This window comes from Anopheles stephensi, chromosome 3 (assembly GCF_013141755.1).
Source record: "Anopheles stephensi strain Indian chromosome 3, UCI_ANSTEP_V1.0, whole genome shotgun sequence".
Classification (NCBI taxonomy): domain Eukaryota; kingdom Metazoa; phylum Arthropoda; class Insecta; order Diptera; family Culicidae; genus Anopheles; species Anopheles stephensi.
Genome location: NC_050203.1, coordinates 86,879,109 through 86,897,575, shown reverse-complemented (window position 1 = coordinate 86,897,575; position 18,467 = coordinate 86,879,109). Strand labels below are relative to the sequence as shown.

The following is an 18,467-nucleotide window of genomic DNA, read 5'->3' as shown; positions in this document are numbered from 1 at the left end:
ACTTTCTCCCATATCCCAGTACCTTACATTTCAACCACACTTCCTCCGGACTATGCAATAGCTTTGTTAAACAAATGTGATAATATAATACAATGGCTTTTATAAGTGGCTTAAAAAGACGAATTTTACCTTCCACCTGCTCTACGACCGCTTTGCATCGCTTGACGTCTCCTCCAACAGCTTCAACCGTGCTTTCAGCGCCTCATTTTCTGCCCGCATGCTGAGAAACTGCTGCGCAAACTCGTCCCTCGGCAGCAACAGTCCCAGCCCGGTGCTCACGTACTGCTCGAGCGATTCCAGCTTGCTTTGCGTTTCGCGCCACAGATTAAACATACACATCCACAAATTGCTTTTCATGGCTTGCTCAGCATCTATCTGCCGCAGCGTGCACCGTTCAAACTGGTCCATCATTGTTCGGCGCAGCTCGGCAATCTCTTCCCGAACGGATGATGACGATTCCTCGCCAGGGTTCAGGCATGGCTGCAGAATCTTTTCGCCATTCCTTCGTACTTGCAGCTGCAATCTGTGGCGATGGTTCCACCGTTGCATTCGGTAGTGTCTGCTTGATGCTCACCACCGATGGACGTAGTCGATTCTCTTTGTCGATTTTACTGCTTTCAACGATCGGATCCGTTTCCCCCGTAATGCTTCTCTTCGTGTCGACCGCTCCCGGAGCAGCGACTGTGTTCTCCTGCTGGCTTTCAGCCAGTATCCTTGGGGTACTGTTACTATTCCCGGTGGAACCACTATTGCCGCTCGGTATCGAATCACACGCACCGTCCCCTACTTCCGATCCTTCCTCGCGAATGTGTTCCAAATTATCGACCAACCCGGCGAGACCTTTCCGCAGCATCCGATCACTGCTGGAATTGGTGGATCTCGAACCGTCACCCTTCACGCGCTTCAGCAATCGGTTCACGTTCACGAAGCTATCGTCTACGCCCGGTGCGGTATCGACCATTTGCTGCGATTCCGTCTGAGAGTCGATCGTTTCCGAATCCACCTTGCTGTCGGACAGTTCGTCCAGGAAACCCATCAAGTTGTTACCACCCATGTGCATGCTGTTACGCGATTCCGCGCTAAAGCTGGAAGACGTACTCAGCCGGGACAAACAATCGATCGGTGCGTCGCGGCGCTGTAGAAACAAATCAATCTCTCCGATGAAACTATCGTGCTGATCGGGCCCAGTCGGATGGGCCTGAGGTTCTGGCCGGTTCAGCTTGCCACCTTCGCTGATCCGCACACTTTTCGTCGCCTTCTTCGATTCTTCCAGCTCGATCATGCTTCGTCGGTTTGATCCATCGCGCGCCTGCGGTACAAACGCAAGGCTGTTTACACAGTTCTGATGAATCTTCTGCATGTTCAACGGATCCTTTAGATTGCGCAGATCGTACCCGTACACGTAACCCTTCAGATTGCCCACCGCCAGGTGAATGCCGTCTTCTGCGATTGCCAGCGATTCGAACGGATAGTTCGAATGAATTTGGGACGCCGTTTCCTTTCTTCTCGTGTCGAAAATATTAATCACATTGTCATAGCCTACTGAAAAGAGGTACTCGGGGTGCGATTCCACCATCGCTATATCGCGACACGGTGCAGCATGAGCAGATATTTGCGAGAACAGTGTTTTCTTCGTTTGTGTGTCGTACAGCAGGACGGCGCCGTTGTACGATGCGATCGCCAGCGAGAACCGCTTGGTGGGATGAAATCGTGCTTTCACGGTGCTGCAAAATAAGGATCGTGCATTGCAGGTCACTCTATGGGATGTCGCGGTTCCCTAGGATTGTGCTACTTACTTCTTGTCGAATGCTAATGTGTGTAGCTTGGAACTTGTCTTCAGCCCGTACACATTAACCAGCCCATTTTCGTACACGGTGGCCAAAAAGTCGTCCGTAGCATTAAAGTCCATAAACGTCACACCGATCGTGATCCTATCATTATCGAACCGCTTCGTAAAGTTGGCCTTCTTGTAATTCATTAACCGTACCGTACCGGTCGTCAAGCCGATCGCTATCTCTTCCTTGCCAGCCGTCTTCGGACACGCAACACAGTACAAATTGTCGATCGCGATCTTTTTCACGTTCGCGATCGTGCGACTGGTGGCGCTGCCCATCTTGCCGCCCGTGTCCGTCTGGTCGGCAGCCGGCTTGAGACGCAGCAGCTCTATACCCCAATCTTTGTTCGCTCGTACGAACAGCTTCGAGGAACCGAAAAAATGGCAGTGCGAACCATTGTTCCCGACGTGGGCACTGCTGGCCAGCTGCTCCAACCTTGGGAAGCTGTGCAGCTGTGTGTCCTTTGCGCACGATACAATTTCCAACATCTTGACACTAACTTTCTCTACAAAATCGATAACAAATAATAAACGAACAAACCGGGAACTGTTTTGCTGAAACCCCTCGCAACGGGCGAACCCAAACAAACGCTCGAACACGAATTCCTACGCACAAAAAGCCGCGTACATTTGAATGTTTGGACCGATGACAGCTGACAGTTTCGTTGCCCAGGTGGCAATAGATGGAACAGCTGTCATCGGGGCGATTCATTTAAATTGACAGTTATGACGCCGTTTTTCAAAACACATGAAACAATAACGATTTTTTTTTGTTCCTATTAACTAGATTTTGTGAGAAAAAAGATTGCGTTTTTCAAAATTAGTAAGATATTTTCTTTTATTTATTCATTTCGAACGTTCCTAAGTAGCATCTATCTGTACGTACTGTGTGCTGGTCGAGCATTGCACACATTTTCCTTCCGTATACCACCCACTCAACAACGACCACATTTACATAACATCCATCCAGACGGTGCTAAATATCGTTTCACACCACACACTCTACGTTTGCGAACTCTAAACATACCTTTTACGCTCCAGTAATGTACCTGTATTCTTTTGTAAACCACGTTCAATCCATCCATCTACGGCATGTTTCTCATACTCAACTGATAGAACTGTTCCCGAACTGATATGAGTCGCTAAACCGAAATAACGCAACGCTCTAATGGAATGTCTTTACCGTCTACCCTCACATAAATGTTTTGCGCTCTGCCAAACAACAACGAAATACTGATTTAAGGTGGGCAGAAAAACTAAAGGGTATACGCTTGAGACGCTGAATACTGGTAAATTAAGACAACATCTATGTCCTCTAAACGAATCATATATTAATGCCTCTTCAAACCGAATACCTGTGATAGGTTAATCTGTATATAATGTTTGACGATAGCGGTATCTTGGCTAGGGTACGGGTTAAGTAGTAATAATAATAATTAGGTGGAGTCTAAGAGCTGAAAACCGAAAATAAGCGTTATGCCTAGATCGATTCTCTCCTATGAACTAAAATCACAACCAATATTAAACTTTATCTGTATTTGGGACAAATGAACATAATAATGATCTGATAGTGTGTGAGATGTGCGGTTCGATTAATATGAAATCCTAGTGCTCATGGATATGACCTTCCGGATAGGAGAAAATAATCTATTATCAGTTAATGTCATGTTTAGAAAATTCATGTACACAACAGAAATGAACCATCGAGCAAGGGCAGGCTGCCGTAGCTTCTACTCGCGGACTCCACACGCTCCTAATGCACGGTGCAGCGAATAGAAAGCAAATTGTATGAACGCATAGCAAAACAGTGATAGCGATCGATCTGATGTAAATAACCTATCCATCCAAAAAACAGTCCCGATAATAGGAACAACTACCTTCGATTTGTGCGGTTCAGAATACTGAGATAGTTGTGGTTGAGGCTGCGATATAGCTTGCTGTTTCGCAACGAGCTAGACATGGACGATGCCAGCCCAGTCGCGGCACCGTTGGGCACTAATGGTCTACCTGTAGCTAAAGGAGGCACGGAAGCGTGTGTCATGGGTGCGGCTGATGCGGGCGAGGATGAGGAGGATGCGTAATTGTAGCTGCTACGTGTCATCGGTACCGAGGCCCTTACGTCACCGCTCCCAAAGGGTCGGGAGTTTTCGACCGATTGGGTCATAAGAGTCTGACGCCCACTGCTTGCTCTGTTGAACATCACCCGGCCATTAGATTCGGGCATCGCTTCCGTGCGCTGGCGTCATATGCTGCTTTCGTTCGGTCCTAGCCGTCGAATCGAGGAAGATACTCGCCAAAGGCGAACCTTTCCATCGCTGGAAGAAAAAGCAAAAGCAACGATTAGATCTCATTTCACATTCATTGCGATCGTCACAGTGAAGGGCGCAACAAAACAGGGGCGAGAAAGTATGGTACATCGAGCAGAAAAGCGGTGTAGAATGAGTGACGATCAATTGCGGCGAAAAACAGGAAGGCTTTTAAACGTGTCTGTGTGTGTGTTTTATGTATGTAGGATAGGGCAATGGTAACATAAAAAGGATTATACATTTAGCGTAAGGATCGAAGGGTGAAAGAAGAAACATGATTAAATTTTGATGTTAAAATATAAATTGCTACTATACTATATTATAAAGCTGGTAACGATACAGGGTGATAACAACGAGCAAAAACGATCACAGCACAGGAAGTGAACAATTTTCAGAAACCGGGAAAGAAAACTTACAAATCAATCGACTGTCTTCGCTCATCACCAAGATCATCAAGATCACAAGCAGCTGAGCCTCTGAGCGGGCGCACTGGAGGCCCGTGCTTCTTGCCATACAAGCGTTTGATGGGGACTTTAACCCCATCCGAAGAAATTGTGTGTGCCCTTTGCCCTACGCTGTCGACTTGCAGCAGCTAATGGGACAGAAGAAGAACACTACCAACTGTAACGTCCACACCAGTACCATCAGCCAGATGAACAATTTTGCCCACATCCTTCCGGGGTTGAAATATAGAAACGTGAATTTGGGGGATCAGTTACCTGTGCGCCGCACAAGTTGGGTAAATTCGGTTCAACTTATCATACTATACTATCACTATCAGCAGCCCAAATCGACCGATCGACGATGCAACACAAAGAATAAGCCCGAATGTTCCTAGAAACCTAATCAGTCTACCTGGATGGATGGAAGAGAACCGTTCCTCCTCTATCGCCTTCGGCATTTCCAATCGCTCAGACTTTCTGTTCGTATCTCGTCGAAATTCTATCTAAAATTTGACTCTTCATATGCATGCTACATCTGTTATGCCTGTTTGAATCGTTTGTAACGCAAATTGTTAAGTGATAATGCCATGCCAGTTAAGGAATCATGCTGGCCAGATCCGCAATTCTTTTACGACACATTAGACGCACCTTTCTGGTCAATTAGTTGGCTTACACATACAGACAGACAAACACAAGCACAGCAGTCTCTACATGATTAGTCTTCTCTATATCCCTGGCATGGTTTAATGTTAAGCTTGTTCTGCTTGCTGCTCACCTGCTCCTTACCTAGATTAATCGCAGTTTTCAATTAACTTCCCCTATCAGCAACAACTATCACATAAGGAACTGGAAATAGCCCTACAGATTCTACAGTTAGTGCGGTCCGTGTGCTCTAGAGTCTCGGCCATAAGGGCTTTAAGGGTTATGTTAAAAGCTTTAAAAGTTAGGCATTACACATTATTCAGATTTGTTGCATTAAATCGACATATATGATCTCGTAGTTCTGCATTAGTTTTGCTAACGCTTTGCCTTAGTACCAACGACGCCGCCTCCACCACCACCACCACCAGCACCGGTAACAGTACCACAAGCAGCACTACCAATGGCGCCGACTGGTCCTGCACCGGATGCTCCAGAGGAAGATGCATTCAGCGAATCCCAATCGGTGGTTACAAATCGCCAGATCCGTACCTCACCAGAACTATAAATGTGTGCATGGGTAAATTACATTTTTTTGTAGAATGGTCGGGAAAGAGTTGTGGGTGAGAAACAGGAAGCAAACGAGAACGAGAGTAAAGGGAAGAGAGAAAAGAGAAAGGAGAAAGAAAGAGAACCGTAAAACCAACCCATCGTCAAACGCACCACACCACACACCGCTCCATATATATATATATATGTAGTAACGAAACACGTTCGTAAAGTAAAACGTAAAACATTCTTTTTTGGAAGAAAATCAACAACGAAAAAAGGTAATTACTCACTTGGAAGCGGTAAAGACACGGTTATCGCTCGTGACGATGTCATTGATCGACTGTTCCGTCTTCATTTCGGCCAAACTGTCGCAAGTCTTAATGTTCCACAGGCGCACAACGCCACCACGGCAGCTAGACAGCAGTATATCGCCGTAGATCGCCATCCCGGACACCCAGCCTTTGTGTGCGTTGTTGAGCGATTGCTTAAGCTCTCCGTTCCGCAGATCCCACCGTTTGATGCCGGAGTCACGACTCCCGGAAAACAGTTCCGCATCGACACCGATCGCATCGTTCGCGACGGCCAGCGCCTGCACACCGTCGTAGTGCGGTGGTTCCAGATTTAGCAGCGGCTGCACCACACCTCCACTCGAGTTCACCTCAAACACCTTCACGTAGTGGTCCTTCGAGCCGGTCGCCACCAGGTCGGTACTGTTCGGACCCTCCCAGGCGGTCAAACACATAACGGCCGCTTGATGCCCACCGGACAGTCGGCCGAGGCAAGAGAATTGACGTAAATCCCAGAACCTAACCTTATCGGAAGCGGCCGTATACAGCTTGCCGGATGCTCCCATCGTAAGGGCGGTAATGGAGCATTCGCCTGGCACGAGGTCGGACAGATTGGCGTTGGCGGGTAGCGTTGTGCCGGAGGAGCTGAAATTAAACGAGAGCATACCATCAGGCTTCGGCTTTCGGCTGAAGAGCCATCCCCATCCAGCAGGACTTACCACAGCGTGATTATTGGACGAATGTTACTGCTCCGAAGGTCCCAAACCTTCACAAACGCTCCCGAGGCCGAAAAGAGCAGATTGTTCACGCGATCATACTCCACAGCCGCCACCGGCCCGAGGTGTCCGGTGAGACAGTGGGGCGTAGCATTGGTTCGCAAATCCCATACCTTCACCGTCCGATCGGCAGCCGCGGTGAAGAGCATCTGGTTGCTCACCTTGATGGACAGGACCGAATTTGTGTGTCCTTCAACGACATGCGTGCAGATAAGCGGAGAGCCAGCCTTATACTGCAAAAAAGGAAAGGAAAACGAGTTTAAACACACATCGAAAATATTACTCCATTCGCTTCAACTCACCCTGCCGTTGAGTTCCTTGATGTTTCCGCCCGGCTGTGGATCCTGCGTTCCGGCTCCGAGGCGCGAAAACACGTCCCCATTATCCTCGCGCGACACCCCACGCCGGTAGACTGGTGGCGAGGTCGGCACGTCGTTCGTATCCTCGCTGCCGAGTTCCCGAATCGGGTGCAGTGTTTGGTGCAGCAGGTGCATTTTTATATTTTGTTTAGTAGTTTGGTGTGTATTATATTAGACAAGCAACCAGTAAGCACACGCACACGCACACACATGTAACAAAAGCACGTCCGGTTTGAATTGGTGGTTCAGTAATATCGGTTAAACATCCAGGACGACAGTCCAATCGGTCAGTGTTTAGGCCGAGTTAGTGTTGGAGCATACACGACGGCGATGATGAAGCGGATGGTGGAAAGAAATGAGACAAGTTTAGCGATGATTAATATATGGTTAAGGCAAAATTTTATCAGAAAATTGTACAGGTTTGCATCGACAAAAAAAATTAGCTCCTGAAAGCGCCTTCACGCACAGAAACGCTTAACAATCATGCCAATTGAGCAAGCTAAGCGTTAACGCGATCATCAGAAACAGTACGAACAACCACGAAGCATTCTCGTGTTCATTAGTGTTATGTGGAAAAACGAGGATTTTTATTGACTTTCGTGTAAATACTAAAGCTAAATTACATTCAATTGGCAACAAAATTTAAATTTAAACTGTATTCATCTGTTAGCTAATTTGACGTGTTGTGCCTCACAGCACATTGCCTGCCACCGTCTGGTGAGACAATTAGACTACATAAACAGACTCCGAAATTACACATAAGCTGTGTTCGTAACGTGGTTTTGAGCATTTTGACGAGGCGTCACGAGAAAGCGTTCGCGTTCGTTCATCGCTTGCCGTAGTAGTAGACAGCCGAGCTCTTAAACTGATGGTCACTTATCAATCCGCTGAAAGGGCAACAAGTGGGAACAGGTGTACTTCCATCATTAGACAATACGCTACCCAAAACCCTTCCTGACACAGTCTTCCAGTAACGGAACCGGATAATCTGGAGACTCCTAGACGAATTTGCTTGTGGACATAATCAGGATAATAAGGCTATACTCACATTCCTGGAGACATTTTGCTGGTGAAGGTCCTTCGGCTGATTCTTGGCGACGGTGGAGCTCCGCTGGCTTCAAACGATTTTCTGGCAAGAAGCGGTGACGCCGTGCTGTTCTGTCGTGACAATCCTTGATGTGGCTGTAGACCTCTGCAAGATGTGTGTGTGTGTGAGTATGATGAGTTTCACGGTTAACGTTAAGTGTGTTGTGGGTGAACTTTTGGGCTAAACGTATGATCTCCCTTGCATGATATAAATCTACTAGCGTTGTGGTGCGTACAATGGTTGTTGCCTCCAATAACAAACGCTTTTCCTTTTGTCTAAAGAGTCATTTATTTAAATGGCAGTGCGTGTGATCACATTCAGTACCCAGTAGCATTACATTCTGGTCTGGCTTCATATCTACAACTGGGAAACGGCCTGCCCTAACTTAAAGCTTCGTGTGCAATCCCGACCTGAGAGACAACTTTCTGCAATCAAATGGAAAGAAACAAACAAATCCAAGTCGATCGGGTTTCGAGTGATAACGCTAATATTGAACGCATTGCTAAAGAAAAGGAAGCGTGAACAAAACGAAGCCAGCAAACAATCTTCCAAAAGGGTTAGAATGGAGAAAAGCTGCACCAACCCATACACGATAGAGGAAAGATGCTTCAGGTAAGTTTGGTAGAAGAGAATCCATTTTCTCTTTTGGTGGCCGCCATTTTGTGCTCTCGGTAGTGCAATGTAGTTGCGGGGCTTCGGTCCTCCAGCAGCGCATGAACTGCCGGAGGTAGCAACTGTTCGCCGACGGTAGCCAGCAAGCTGGTTTCTATCAGTCGCTTAAGCTCTAGAAAGGCTTGCACTGGTAGCAGACGATACAACATATCGATGGTGGCCAGTAGACGCAGCGCAATTTTTCTAAAACAAAGGAAAACCGATACATAATGGCACCTCTCTCAGCACGCGCATCAGAGCGGATACACATGCGGCAAGAAAAACCAAGAAAGCAACATTCGGGTTAATCATCGTAACGCACTCATGCCGCGGAATAAGACCGCCGACCTCTGGGCCTCTGACATTCAAAGTAGCAGTTCTGAAGCGTGAGGTTCTATCCCAACTTTTATCCATCACACGCACAACACAAACACACGCAGCAACAATTTTACAGCCAAGGTTAAGGTAAAGTACAACCAAACGAAAGAGAGCATATTTTAGCATTCCGCGACTACTTACTTCAGCGAACCGGGTGCACTCGGAACACGCGAAAGCGGCACAAAGGTACGGGCGGGAACGGGCGCGACGGGGAGCGGTGGGGCAATCGGCAACCCGGCATTGGCGGCCGCGACCGGATCCATCGCCCCGTCCAGTATCGTGTACGAGCGGGTCATCGCGTCCGACCCGACGTGCCGGTCCTGCAGAGAGGGCGGGTGGTGCTTCGTGTCATCGTCATCTGCGGAATCCTCGAGATAAATACAAATACCCACTTTCTCAAGCTTGCTGCCGCCGCCGCTCACCCCATTGCTACTAGCGCCGGGCCCGGTGCCGGTGCCGGTGGCATCGGTATTCTTATCCGGCATGCCCGCCGCACCGTCACCGGGCGCCGGGCCGAGGTAGCTGGAGCTGCTGCCGTACAGCAAATCCTGAATGGCAGCCACCGAGGGCACCACCGCTGGGTTTCGTCTTTGTTTCGAAGAGTTCCTGTAGGTGACGATAGAGTCGCTAGTTTTCATTCAATCCCAAATGCATATTTTCAAGGATCAAGGCGGGAAGTTCCAGCATGGAGCGGGAATGGAGTAGGAAACGTGCATTTGCAGCAGGAGAGAACGAGAGAAAGAGCGAATCGACGAGCCCCGAAAAGAAAAGAAAAATATACAAATAGTAACAGAAGAAAAGTAAAACCGAAAACCGGGAGGCAAACAGTCAATTTGAACTAAAGTTAGAATAATTTTAAACGGATAAACTAAAGCGTTAAACTTGCGAAACCGTAGTATAAACGCAAGCAAAGCAAAAGGGGAAAGCTTCAGAATCAACACGATTCGGCGCACGAATCTTCCACTACTTCGGGCTGAGATCTGTACCGGACCACTTCATAGCCAATGTTTCGACCCGTTTGCGAATATCTTCGACAACTGTGAAAACATAACAGCAAAGAATGTGATAACATTTCCAGATACTCTAACTAAACAACAACTACAAACTTCTTGGTGAGTTTGAACTTAAGGAAGTATTCGCAGTCGAACAAAAATACGTAAAAATGAAAATCAGTAGACAAATCGCTTGCTTTTGCTACAATACAAGAGACTAATGCATTATCGTTAGGAAAGCTTAGAAAGTGGTTGTGCAAAATATCCAACACACTTTTCACACACACACACACATTTACACACATCCATCACAGCAAAGCGAAGACCTAAAACAGCTTGCCGGTGTTATGTGCGCTATTGATGCTGAAACGGTCCACAGATGAGACCCGCGTGCTCCATCGTCATATACTCACAGATTCGTGTTGCTGCTGCTCGGCGAAGGACTTCGCGTCGTAGAATCAACGACATGCGGCAGACGATACTGCGACGTGGAGGAGGACGGTTGCGGTTCACCATTATCCAACAAATTCGACTGCGACTGGCTAACGTACGAGTTGGCCGACTGGGCCGAGCTGAAGCTAGCGTCCGAGGTCGAGGTAGCCGGTGCCCGGGTCAAAATGTATTGCAGCAGCTGCTCCTGCACGCTTGTGTCGCGTTGCAGCTCCGACAGCAACGCATCCCGTTCGCGCAGCTTAGATTGGGCCACACCCGCCTCACACACATGGCCGATCGTAACGCTGCACACGCGTTGCAGCATAAACTTGGCCTCCTCCACCGTGCCAATGTTATCCATGATCGTGTGCAGCAGCGCATGCTCCGAACTCAGATCCTTCCCGTCCTCTATCTGGATGATGGACTTTTGCAGCTCGGCGATCGTGTCGTGCAAATAGTTCATGTTTGCAATCAGCGTGTCCTCCTCCGACACGAGATCGTGCAACGATGAGTCGGCGTTATCCTTCGTTCGCTGCCGCAGATTGTTCAGATCCCGGCAGAGCATATCACGCTCCTGCATAACGCGATCCAACTCGATCTCCAGCTCCAGTATTGCTTGGCGCGAGCGGGCCGCCCGCATTATCGTGCGCTGCAGCTCTTCCCAGCGCGTCTTGTACCGTTTCGTGCTTTGCAGTGTGCTGCTAATGGAAGCCGTGTTTTGAACACGTCCCGCCGCCTTTAAGCTCATCACGCCGCGCTGTGATTTTCGAAGATTGAACACCTCCTCAGTCTTTCGCTTCAGTACCTGATCCTTGGCCGCACCCTGCGCCTGCAAGGATTTTATCATATTCTTGTGCTTTCGCGTTTCTTTCCGCAGTTGGGCGATTTCGCGCGTCTTCTTGCTTTCCATCTCCTTGTGCCGGTTGCTCTCTTCCTGTATTTTCTTCATCAAGCGCGTCTTCACCTGCTTCAGCTCGGCCAGCTCGCCGCGCAGCGTTTTGATCTTCGCATCCTGCACCTGCATGTTACGCTGCAGGCGCAGATGCTCCTTATTCGTCGCCTGGAAGTGATTCAACTGGCGGCGCATCTCGTTCAGCTTCCGCTCGTAATCATCCTTCACGCGTTTGATGGCCGACTCGTTGCTTGAACTTTGTCCCTTGCTGTTCATAGCACCCATTCCACCGTTGCCGATGGTGGCCAGCACCTCGTCTCGCTCCCGCTCGGTGTTGGAAATCTTTTCCTTCATCAGATTGAACTGCTTTTCGTACTGCTGGCGCATTATCTGCAGGCGCTGCTGAGATTCTTCCAGCTGCTCGATGAGGCGCACCTTTAGCTCGATATCGGAGTTTACGTCAAACATTTCGGCACGCAGCACTTCAGCCTTATCGTCGGATTCGGTGTCGGAATCGCTGTCCGAATTTTGCTCCAGACTGCTCGATTCATTCTCCAGACCCGGTAGCGAGCGAGACATGAGCGTTTCCCGCTCCTTCTCCATCTCGTGCTTCAGCAGATTGATCATCGTTTCCGGATTATCCTCGATAAACGGATACGGTTTCAGGCCCAGCTTCGACTGGGAGTTCTTTGCCTTTTTAAACTGCTGGAACATTTGTTCCGATTCGATTAGCTTCGCCTTTAGCTTTTCTATCTCACTGATATAGCCCACAATCAGTTCCTGCATCGCCGACTCATTGTCTCCGGCCGTGGAGATCAGACTAGAATCGTTCGCCGACGGGTCCGCACCATCGCCGGCCGCAGCAGACGACTTGCCGTTTAGCGAGGCAATTGTCTGCTGAGCCTGCAGTGCGGCGTTCTTTTCCGTCAGCGCGTTTATTGTCTCCTGCATTGCCTTCACACGCTGCTGTAGCCGCTTGTTGTCTTGCGAGAGCATCTCATTCTCCAGCGACACATCCGATATCGCGATATTACCATCCGCATCGATGCTACGCTTGCCCTGCAAGAAATAAGGCGAACATTGGCCCATCATCCGATCGTAGCGCGCTTCAAAATCCATCTTACCTGCTTGTATTCGAGAATCTCGAGCTGTAGATTGGCAATCTCACGCCGCAGTAAGGATATGGTGCGCGAGCTCTGGTCTTGGTTGATTTGTACTTTGTTTTTAATGTTTCGTGCTCGGTTGGCGTACTTGAGCGTGTTGAGCGTCTCCATAAAGTCTCTATCACTGGGCGAAACGCATGCAATCATGATCGTTTGACTGTTACCTGTAAGAAATGCGTGTCGTTGGATGCTCCATTTAACCGATTTTACCAAACATGAAAATCCAATCCGAACAAACCTCCGAGCGAATCCTGCAGCAATCGAGTCAACTTCGAGTCCCGGTACGGTACGTGGGACACCTTCTTGGTTTTATCACCTAGCGCCGATATGACGTTGCCCAACGCCAACAGCCCACAGTTGATGGAGATTCCTTCGCGAGCCCGCTCGCCCGTCGCACCCGTACGCTTCAGTCGTTCCGAGCCAGCCAGATCGACGAAATGAAACTTCGAGGTAAGCGTTTCCGTGTCCCCGTCCGCATTGCCGCACTGCTCCGCCGTCATGACACGCTGCCTTCGGATAAGAATGGTGAACAGTGCGTGACTTCGCGAAGACTGTTCATTCATCTGGGTTGAAGCCGTGGTACGGGCCAGTGCGCCCTGCTGCAAGCAGTTGAGCGCCTCCTGTGGTCCGGCCAACGGTTTGATGGTGGCACCCGCTACAGAAATGCCACCGGCTGCATCTTCAAAAATTTTAAACACACGTGCACCCTGTCAATGGAGAGATTGCAATGTTTAACATCGGGTCTTTATGCTAAATTCGAACTCCGCTTCCAATCTTACTTTATTGTACGGGTCGAGCAAATCTATAATTTCCTCATTGTAAAGCTCCATAAACTGTGCGGCCACGCTGAACGTCACCGTGCCAAGGTACGTTCCGTGCTCGTCGTACGGATTTTGCTGTAGCTGTGCAATACCTTCGAACAGGTGTCGCACCGCCCGCGGGATGATGCCTTCCTGTGCTTCTGGCAGGGCCCGTTCAAATCCGGTACCCATCGTGTATGTCTTGCCGGATCCGGTCTGTTATTGGGAATGGGGAGTGAGAGTACTATTCATAAAACTTTGAACTCCACAACTTACCTGTCCATACGCTAAGACTGTGGCATTATAACCTTGTAGCGCTCCGTCCACCAACTTTTCGATGCAGTTATTGTACACTGATACCTGAAACGGGAACAATTTATATAAATCCATACATATTCAACGCAACCTAAAAAAGCCATTTTTCTAAATCATCGTGCTCTATTCTGACATGGATTCTCGCATGACCCATATATTCGGCGATATGCTTCCTCGTCAGTATTTCTACAAATCTGAAAACACATAGCGCACAAAACATGCCAGTTCATGCCAAATAAGCCAAAGTAATGTGCTGGAGTTGGATGTCTTTTTTTTCATTCCTAACCTCACCTCAGCAATGCAAAGGTTTGTTGTCGTACCGTAAAGAGAGCATTTTGTAATCATTTGCTTTGCATATTGTATGGGGCAGTGCCAGCGTGGTAACAAATCACGTACGTACTACACAGAAAATACATCCCATTCGCTGTCGCAGTGTAAGCTACAGCTACGACGCGTGGTTCTTCTCCCAACGTGGGACCTGGGAGATCGTGCACCGACACGGAACCTCTGTGTGGTTACTCCAAACATGACATTTCCGTGCGTTCACAATTTGGTAATGTACAAAATACTGCACCCGGGCCGCCGGTCCCCTGCACAGTTGCCGGAAATAAACAAATCCCAGTTACTTCCAGCTACAGCCAAACTTCCAGCAATGTCTCACACCGAGAGGTTTTGTTGCTTTATTTTCAGAAATGCGCCAACAGCGATGCTTCAGAGCCGACAAAACCGCTCGTCTCATCGGGCACATCCGTTGTCGGTTGTGTTGGTTTATGATGATGCCATGCTGGGCCAGTATCTCGAACGTTCTAACCCATCTCAGCTTCTCCATTGTTGGTGTCTATCTCGTCTAGCGTCTAACCTACAGTAATGTCGTGTTGAGATACCTTGGAAGTACATCCATCACAGTTCTAAGTTGGTTCTGTAACCATATACATCATTCACTTGCTCATTGCTGGTTGAGATTTGTTCTGGGCTGCTTTCTTTCTAGTCGCCATATTCAACAAGACTGCTCAACGGGCCTCATCAACCAGCATTCATGTCTCGACGAAGCAAAACACTGCACGTGCGCTATCTACAGCCATTCCCCTGCCAACTGAAGCTTGCACAATGTGACTGCAACACCTCTTTTCCACCTAACCAGCAACCAACAACTCTACCTCTTTGTCACACACAAAAAAGCGTGTAAAAGAATGGTTTCTATACAGACGAAAAACGTTTGTCGTTTGATGTCTTACTACACGGAACCGACAACAATGATTTGTAAAGAGACACACAGCAGAGTCACAAAATGGTCACCAACAACGGAAAGACATCGTGGTATCGAGGACAACATGTTTAAAGAGCTATCAGAGCTAATGCACTGTTATCGGTTATCATAGAACATCGCGCCGGTAACAACGATCGATTGAACATCCGATGCAATGTTTTGCTACAAACGATAATCGATTAGCTGCAGCTGCTCTGTGCCTGTGCGTAACAAATCGTTCCTCTATCAGATACGCGCACCGCAACTTCAAAGCTTCAACAAGCTGCACTCAGCTGATTTCTCTTCAACGCGAGCTTTGTGAGAAGGCCAACTGCCACTTCTGCTGCTTCTGGTGCACCAGGCGTTTAACTTGACCATGGTGCGCTACAGGCGTCCTACGCAACACAGGACCGAACCCCCTACACACCGCGCTCACACACGCATCCATGCCGACCGTTCATGGACAAACGTTCTGTCTCTGCTCTATCTTGGGATTTCTCGTGTATCTTGCGCGCGTAGTCAACAACACTTACCTGCGTCGTACTCATATCGAACACATAGTCGAAGGTAAAGGCCTTATCGGATCCGAGCAAAACCTGCGGCTCGCCAGGCGTGACCTGCGTGCACACCCGGCACATATCGATTAGCTCACGCGGTATCTGTGGACGAATTCTGAAACGATGTCCAAAGAGGAGAAAACATTAGTAAAGCATTTAGTTCGGCTGGTTGGAAGCAGGGAAATGCGGGCTCGTAACTGATCCAGCATTTCGTACAGGTATGCGAAACGCTCGACACCAATGTTTGCCAACTGATTAACGGTTAATTTTGCAATTTCCACGCCATGCTTTATGCTCACGGTGGGGCTAGCACGCAAGAAGAAAGTTCAAAGAACACGAAAGTGCAACTCGCTGCTCGCGTGTAACAGCTGGTTGTTACACCTCGTTGCCACTGCCTCGCTGATTGGGCTTAAGTTTCTGCACGTATATGCAAATTAATTGAATTAGCGGTCAAAGTCATTGCAACGGGATGGTCACCTTCTTTTTCCTTTTGCTACAACTTCCTTGCTTGCTGCCCATGGTTCTTTATATGCAGTTCATAAATGGAGGAAACCCACCAGACCTGACACTTCAAGCCCTCGCTTAGCATTGCGCCGTAAGTAGTCGAGTACGGCCCTCGATTGCCTGCTCCAACTACACCTTCCCAGACCCAGCAAACTGCATATAAAGTCTGCACAAAACTAGCCAGTCTTTGTCCATTCGTAATCGTTGCATTGTAGGTCCCACATAAGCTTGACTGGTGGCTCACGGAAGCAGACATACCGGAAGATTAAAACGGCTACAGCAGTCTAGTTCTCCGGCCAGCCTAAGGAAACGCCCGCAGCAAAAGTCCAAAAGTCGGATTGTCAACCGGGTTGGTTGGTTCTACGTCATACAGTAAATGGCTTACAGCTTTGCCGTAGGAAAAGTAATAGAAGTGGCAAGTCACTTCAGAATTGCTGTTTTGGCAGTACAGAAAACATAGTACTTTCTATTTGTTGGAGGACCGTAAGTTCTATTTGTTCTATTTGCCGTAAGTTGTAGGCGCCCTTCAATCATCGATAGATGTTACAAGGGTTTGTTAGATCAGTTAGTCTGCTAGTATATAACATTTGGACGCTTGTTGTTAACTTAAACTACACTTTTTGAACACTAGCTTCCTATCTTTAGCTCCGCCGTCCAACATAAAACTATTAAAATCTCATCAGGAAACTCAATCACGACGAGCCAATAATGGTACGTACGTGTGATTGGTCGTGAACGTGACCATCAATTTTGTCCCTACATACTTTCGCGATATTTAAGGAGGTAAAATGTGGAAAGCACGGTGTGGTCAGACAGCATCCATAAATGAACAGCGCATGCAGAATTCAATCCACCGTGAAATATGCATTCTTCCAAGTCCAGTAGCCAAGTCAAAACGCGTCCGATAATTGCTATGCTTCCAAGAAATTGCACCTCCCATCCAACTGTAATCTGAGCAGCAGAGGATGTAAGTGTGTTGATATGCAACTGAAAATGGAACTCACAACGGCATGACACTCATTTTCCACGAAACACACGTTCGAGAGTGGTATTCAAAAAAGAAACTTTAACCGCTCCACACACCGAACCACCGTTTGCTGATTAAGTTTGTCTTCCGGACGCACGTGGCATCTAAGTTTGCCACCATCAACCCTTCCACTATTATCCTAATTTTTCCCATACCAGCCGCCATGAGGTGCTGTGCACTGGGATATCAAGTAACGAGCGAGCCTTTCGAGTCTAGCAGACAAAGTTTCTTTTTCGAACACGATACCGAAATATCATACGGGAAATATGAGGAAGTTAGGTGGAGTGTTATGGCCTTTTCTTGACATTTTTGCTACAATGACACTCGGGAACGTCTTCTCACCACGTACGTGTGGCGTCGTCCGCAGCCAGCAGGGGACACATACAAAAACAGTTTGACTAGACGCCGGGATGTCTTTTTTTTGTTCAAGTGGTCTTTCATTGTCTATTTCCCTTTCGGTTTTTTTGCTGCATCGGCAGCAGTAGTGTGCATGCGTTCAGCTACTTTATATCCTGCGATGCTACTTTATATTCTTGCTCCTTTCTATGCAAACTGCACCGCTTCCTTAGCGAGTGTGTGTGTAATAGCGCCGCAGACGTCTTTGCGGCTAAGAGTTGCCACACATAAACCGTTTGTTCAACCGCATGCAGCAGCAGTGCCGGGTCGCCGATCGCCTTTTTGGGAATTGCACACAGGAAACGAACGGTTCCCCTAGTCGGTGTTCCGAAACTGGAAAAGTGTCTCTCTGCATAATAGCAATTATTCTCCATTAAGCTTAGCTCGTCGCTTGTATAGTATCGTACAATAAGTAATGACATCATCCCTCAATTAGCATGCAACGTGAACTGTTTTGCTTTGCTTACTTTAAGATGTGAAAAATAACTAAAACCTTTAAAATGTAGAATGTTTTAATAGTTTAATTGTACAACGATATAGGGTTTTCTACTCTTAATATAAGAATGATACTACCCTTAATGCATCATTTTCAGATTATATCACAATAGCCTCACCTCGTAATGCTAGGTACACTTTCATAGAAATAGATAAACTTTCTTCATCGGCGGAAAAAATTATCTCACGAAGCAGGTTCGCCAGCTCTTGGTGCAACGAACGCATAATGCATGCGTGACGAGCAATAGGCGATATGCAATCAGCAAATGATGACTCGTGATCGCACGTCTGCTACTGCTACTTCATCTATCGGTTACCGGTCGTGGGAAGCGAAAA

The 18,467-nt window shown here is 47.9% G+C and overlaps 2 protein-coding genes across 16 annotated transcripts in view; both read right to left on the bottom strand.

Annotated features, from left to right (window-relative positions):
* Positions 1 to 40: 40 nt before the first annotated feature.
* LOC118514012 lies at positions 41 to 2,470 on the bottom strand. The gene is given in 3 exon segments (XM_036060481.1): positions 41 to 396; positions 398 to 1,724; positions 1,797 to 2,470. Coding segments are annotated over 3 exon segments (2,109 nt in total). The 5' UTR covers positions 2,324 to 2,470; the 3' UTR covers positions 41 to 141.
* A 174-nt stretch (positions 2,471 to 2,644) lies between these two features.
* The window catches only part of LOC118514008 (kinesin-like protein KIF21B), a 38,164-nt gene continuing 22,341 nt past the window's right edge, over positions 2,645 to 18,467 (bottom strand). For 10 of the 15 annotated variants that reach the window (XM_036060460.1, XM_036060461.1, XM_036060463.1 and 7 more), the window contains exons 4-16: positions 15,686 to 15,824; positions 13,868 to 13,951; positions 13,571 to 13,807; positions 13,030 to 13,498; positions 12,753 to 12,955; positions 10,718 to 12,687; positions 9,454 to 9,939; positions 8,245 to 8,388; positions 7,140 to 7,284; positions 6,781 to 7,070; positions 6,065 to 6,706; positions 4,557 to 5,784; positions 2,645 to 4,149 (exon numbers count right to left, since the gene is read on the bottom strand). In XM_036060460.1, the coding sequence (XP_035916353.1) occupies positions 5,601 to 5,784; positions 6,065 to 6,706; positions 6,781 to 7,070; positions 7,140 to 7,284; positions 8,245 to 8,388; positions 9,454 to 9,939; positions 10,718 to 12,687; positions 12,753 to 12,955; positions 13,030 to 13,498; positions 13,571 to 13,807; positions 13,868 to 13,951; positions 15,686 to 15,824 (4,993 nt within the window). In that variant the 3' untranslated portion in view covers positions 2,645 to 4,149; positions 4,557 to 5,600. The remainder of the gene's footprint in view (positions 4,150 to 4,556; positions 5,785 to 6,064; positions 6,707 to 6,780; positions 7,071 to 7,139; positions 7,285 to 8,244; positions 8,389 to 9,453; positions 9,940 to 10,717; positions 12,688 to 12,752; positions 12,956 to 13,029; positions 13,499 to 13,570; positions 13,808 to 13,867; positions 13,952 to 15,685; positions 15,825 to 18,467) is intronic. The other 5 variants (XM_036060472.1, XM_036060474.1, XM_036060471.1 and 2 more) reach the window with 5 other exon arrangements.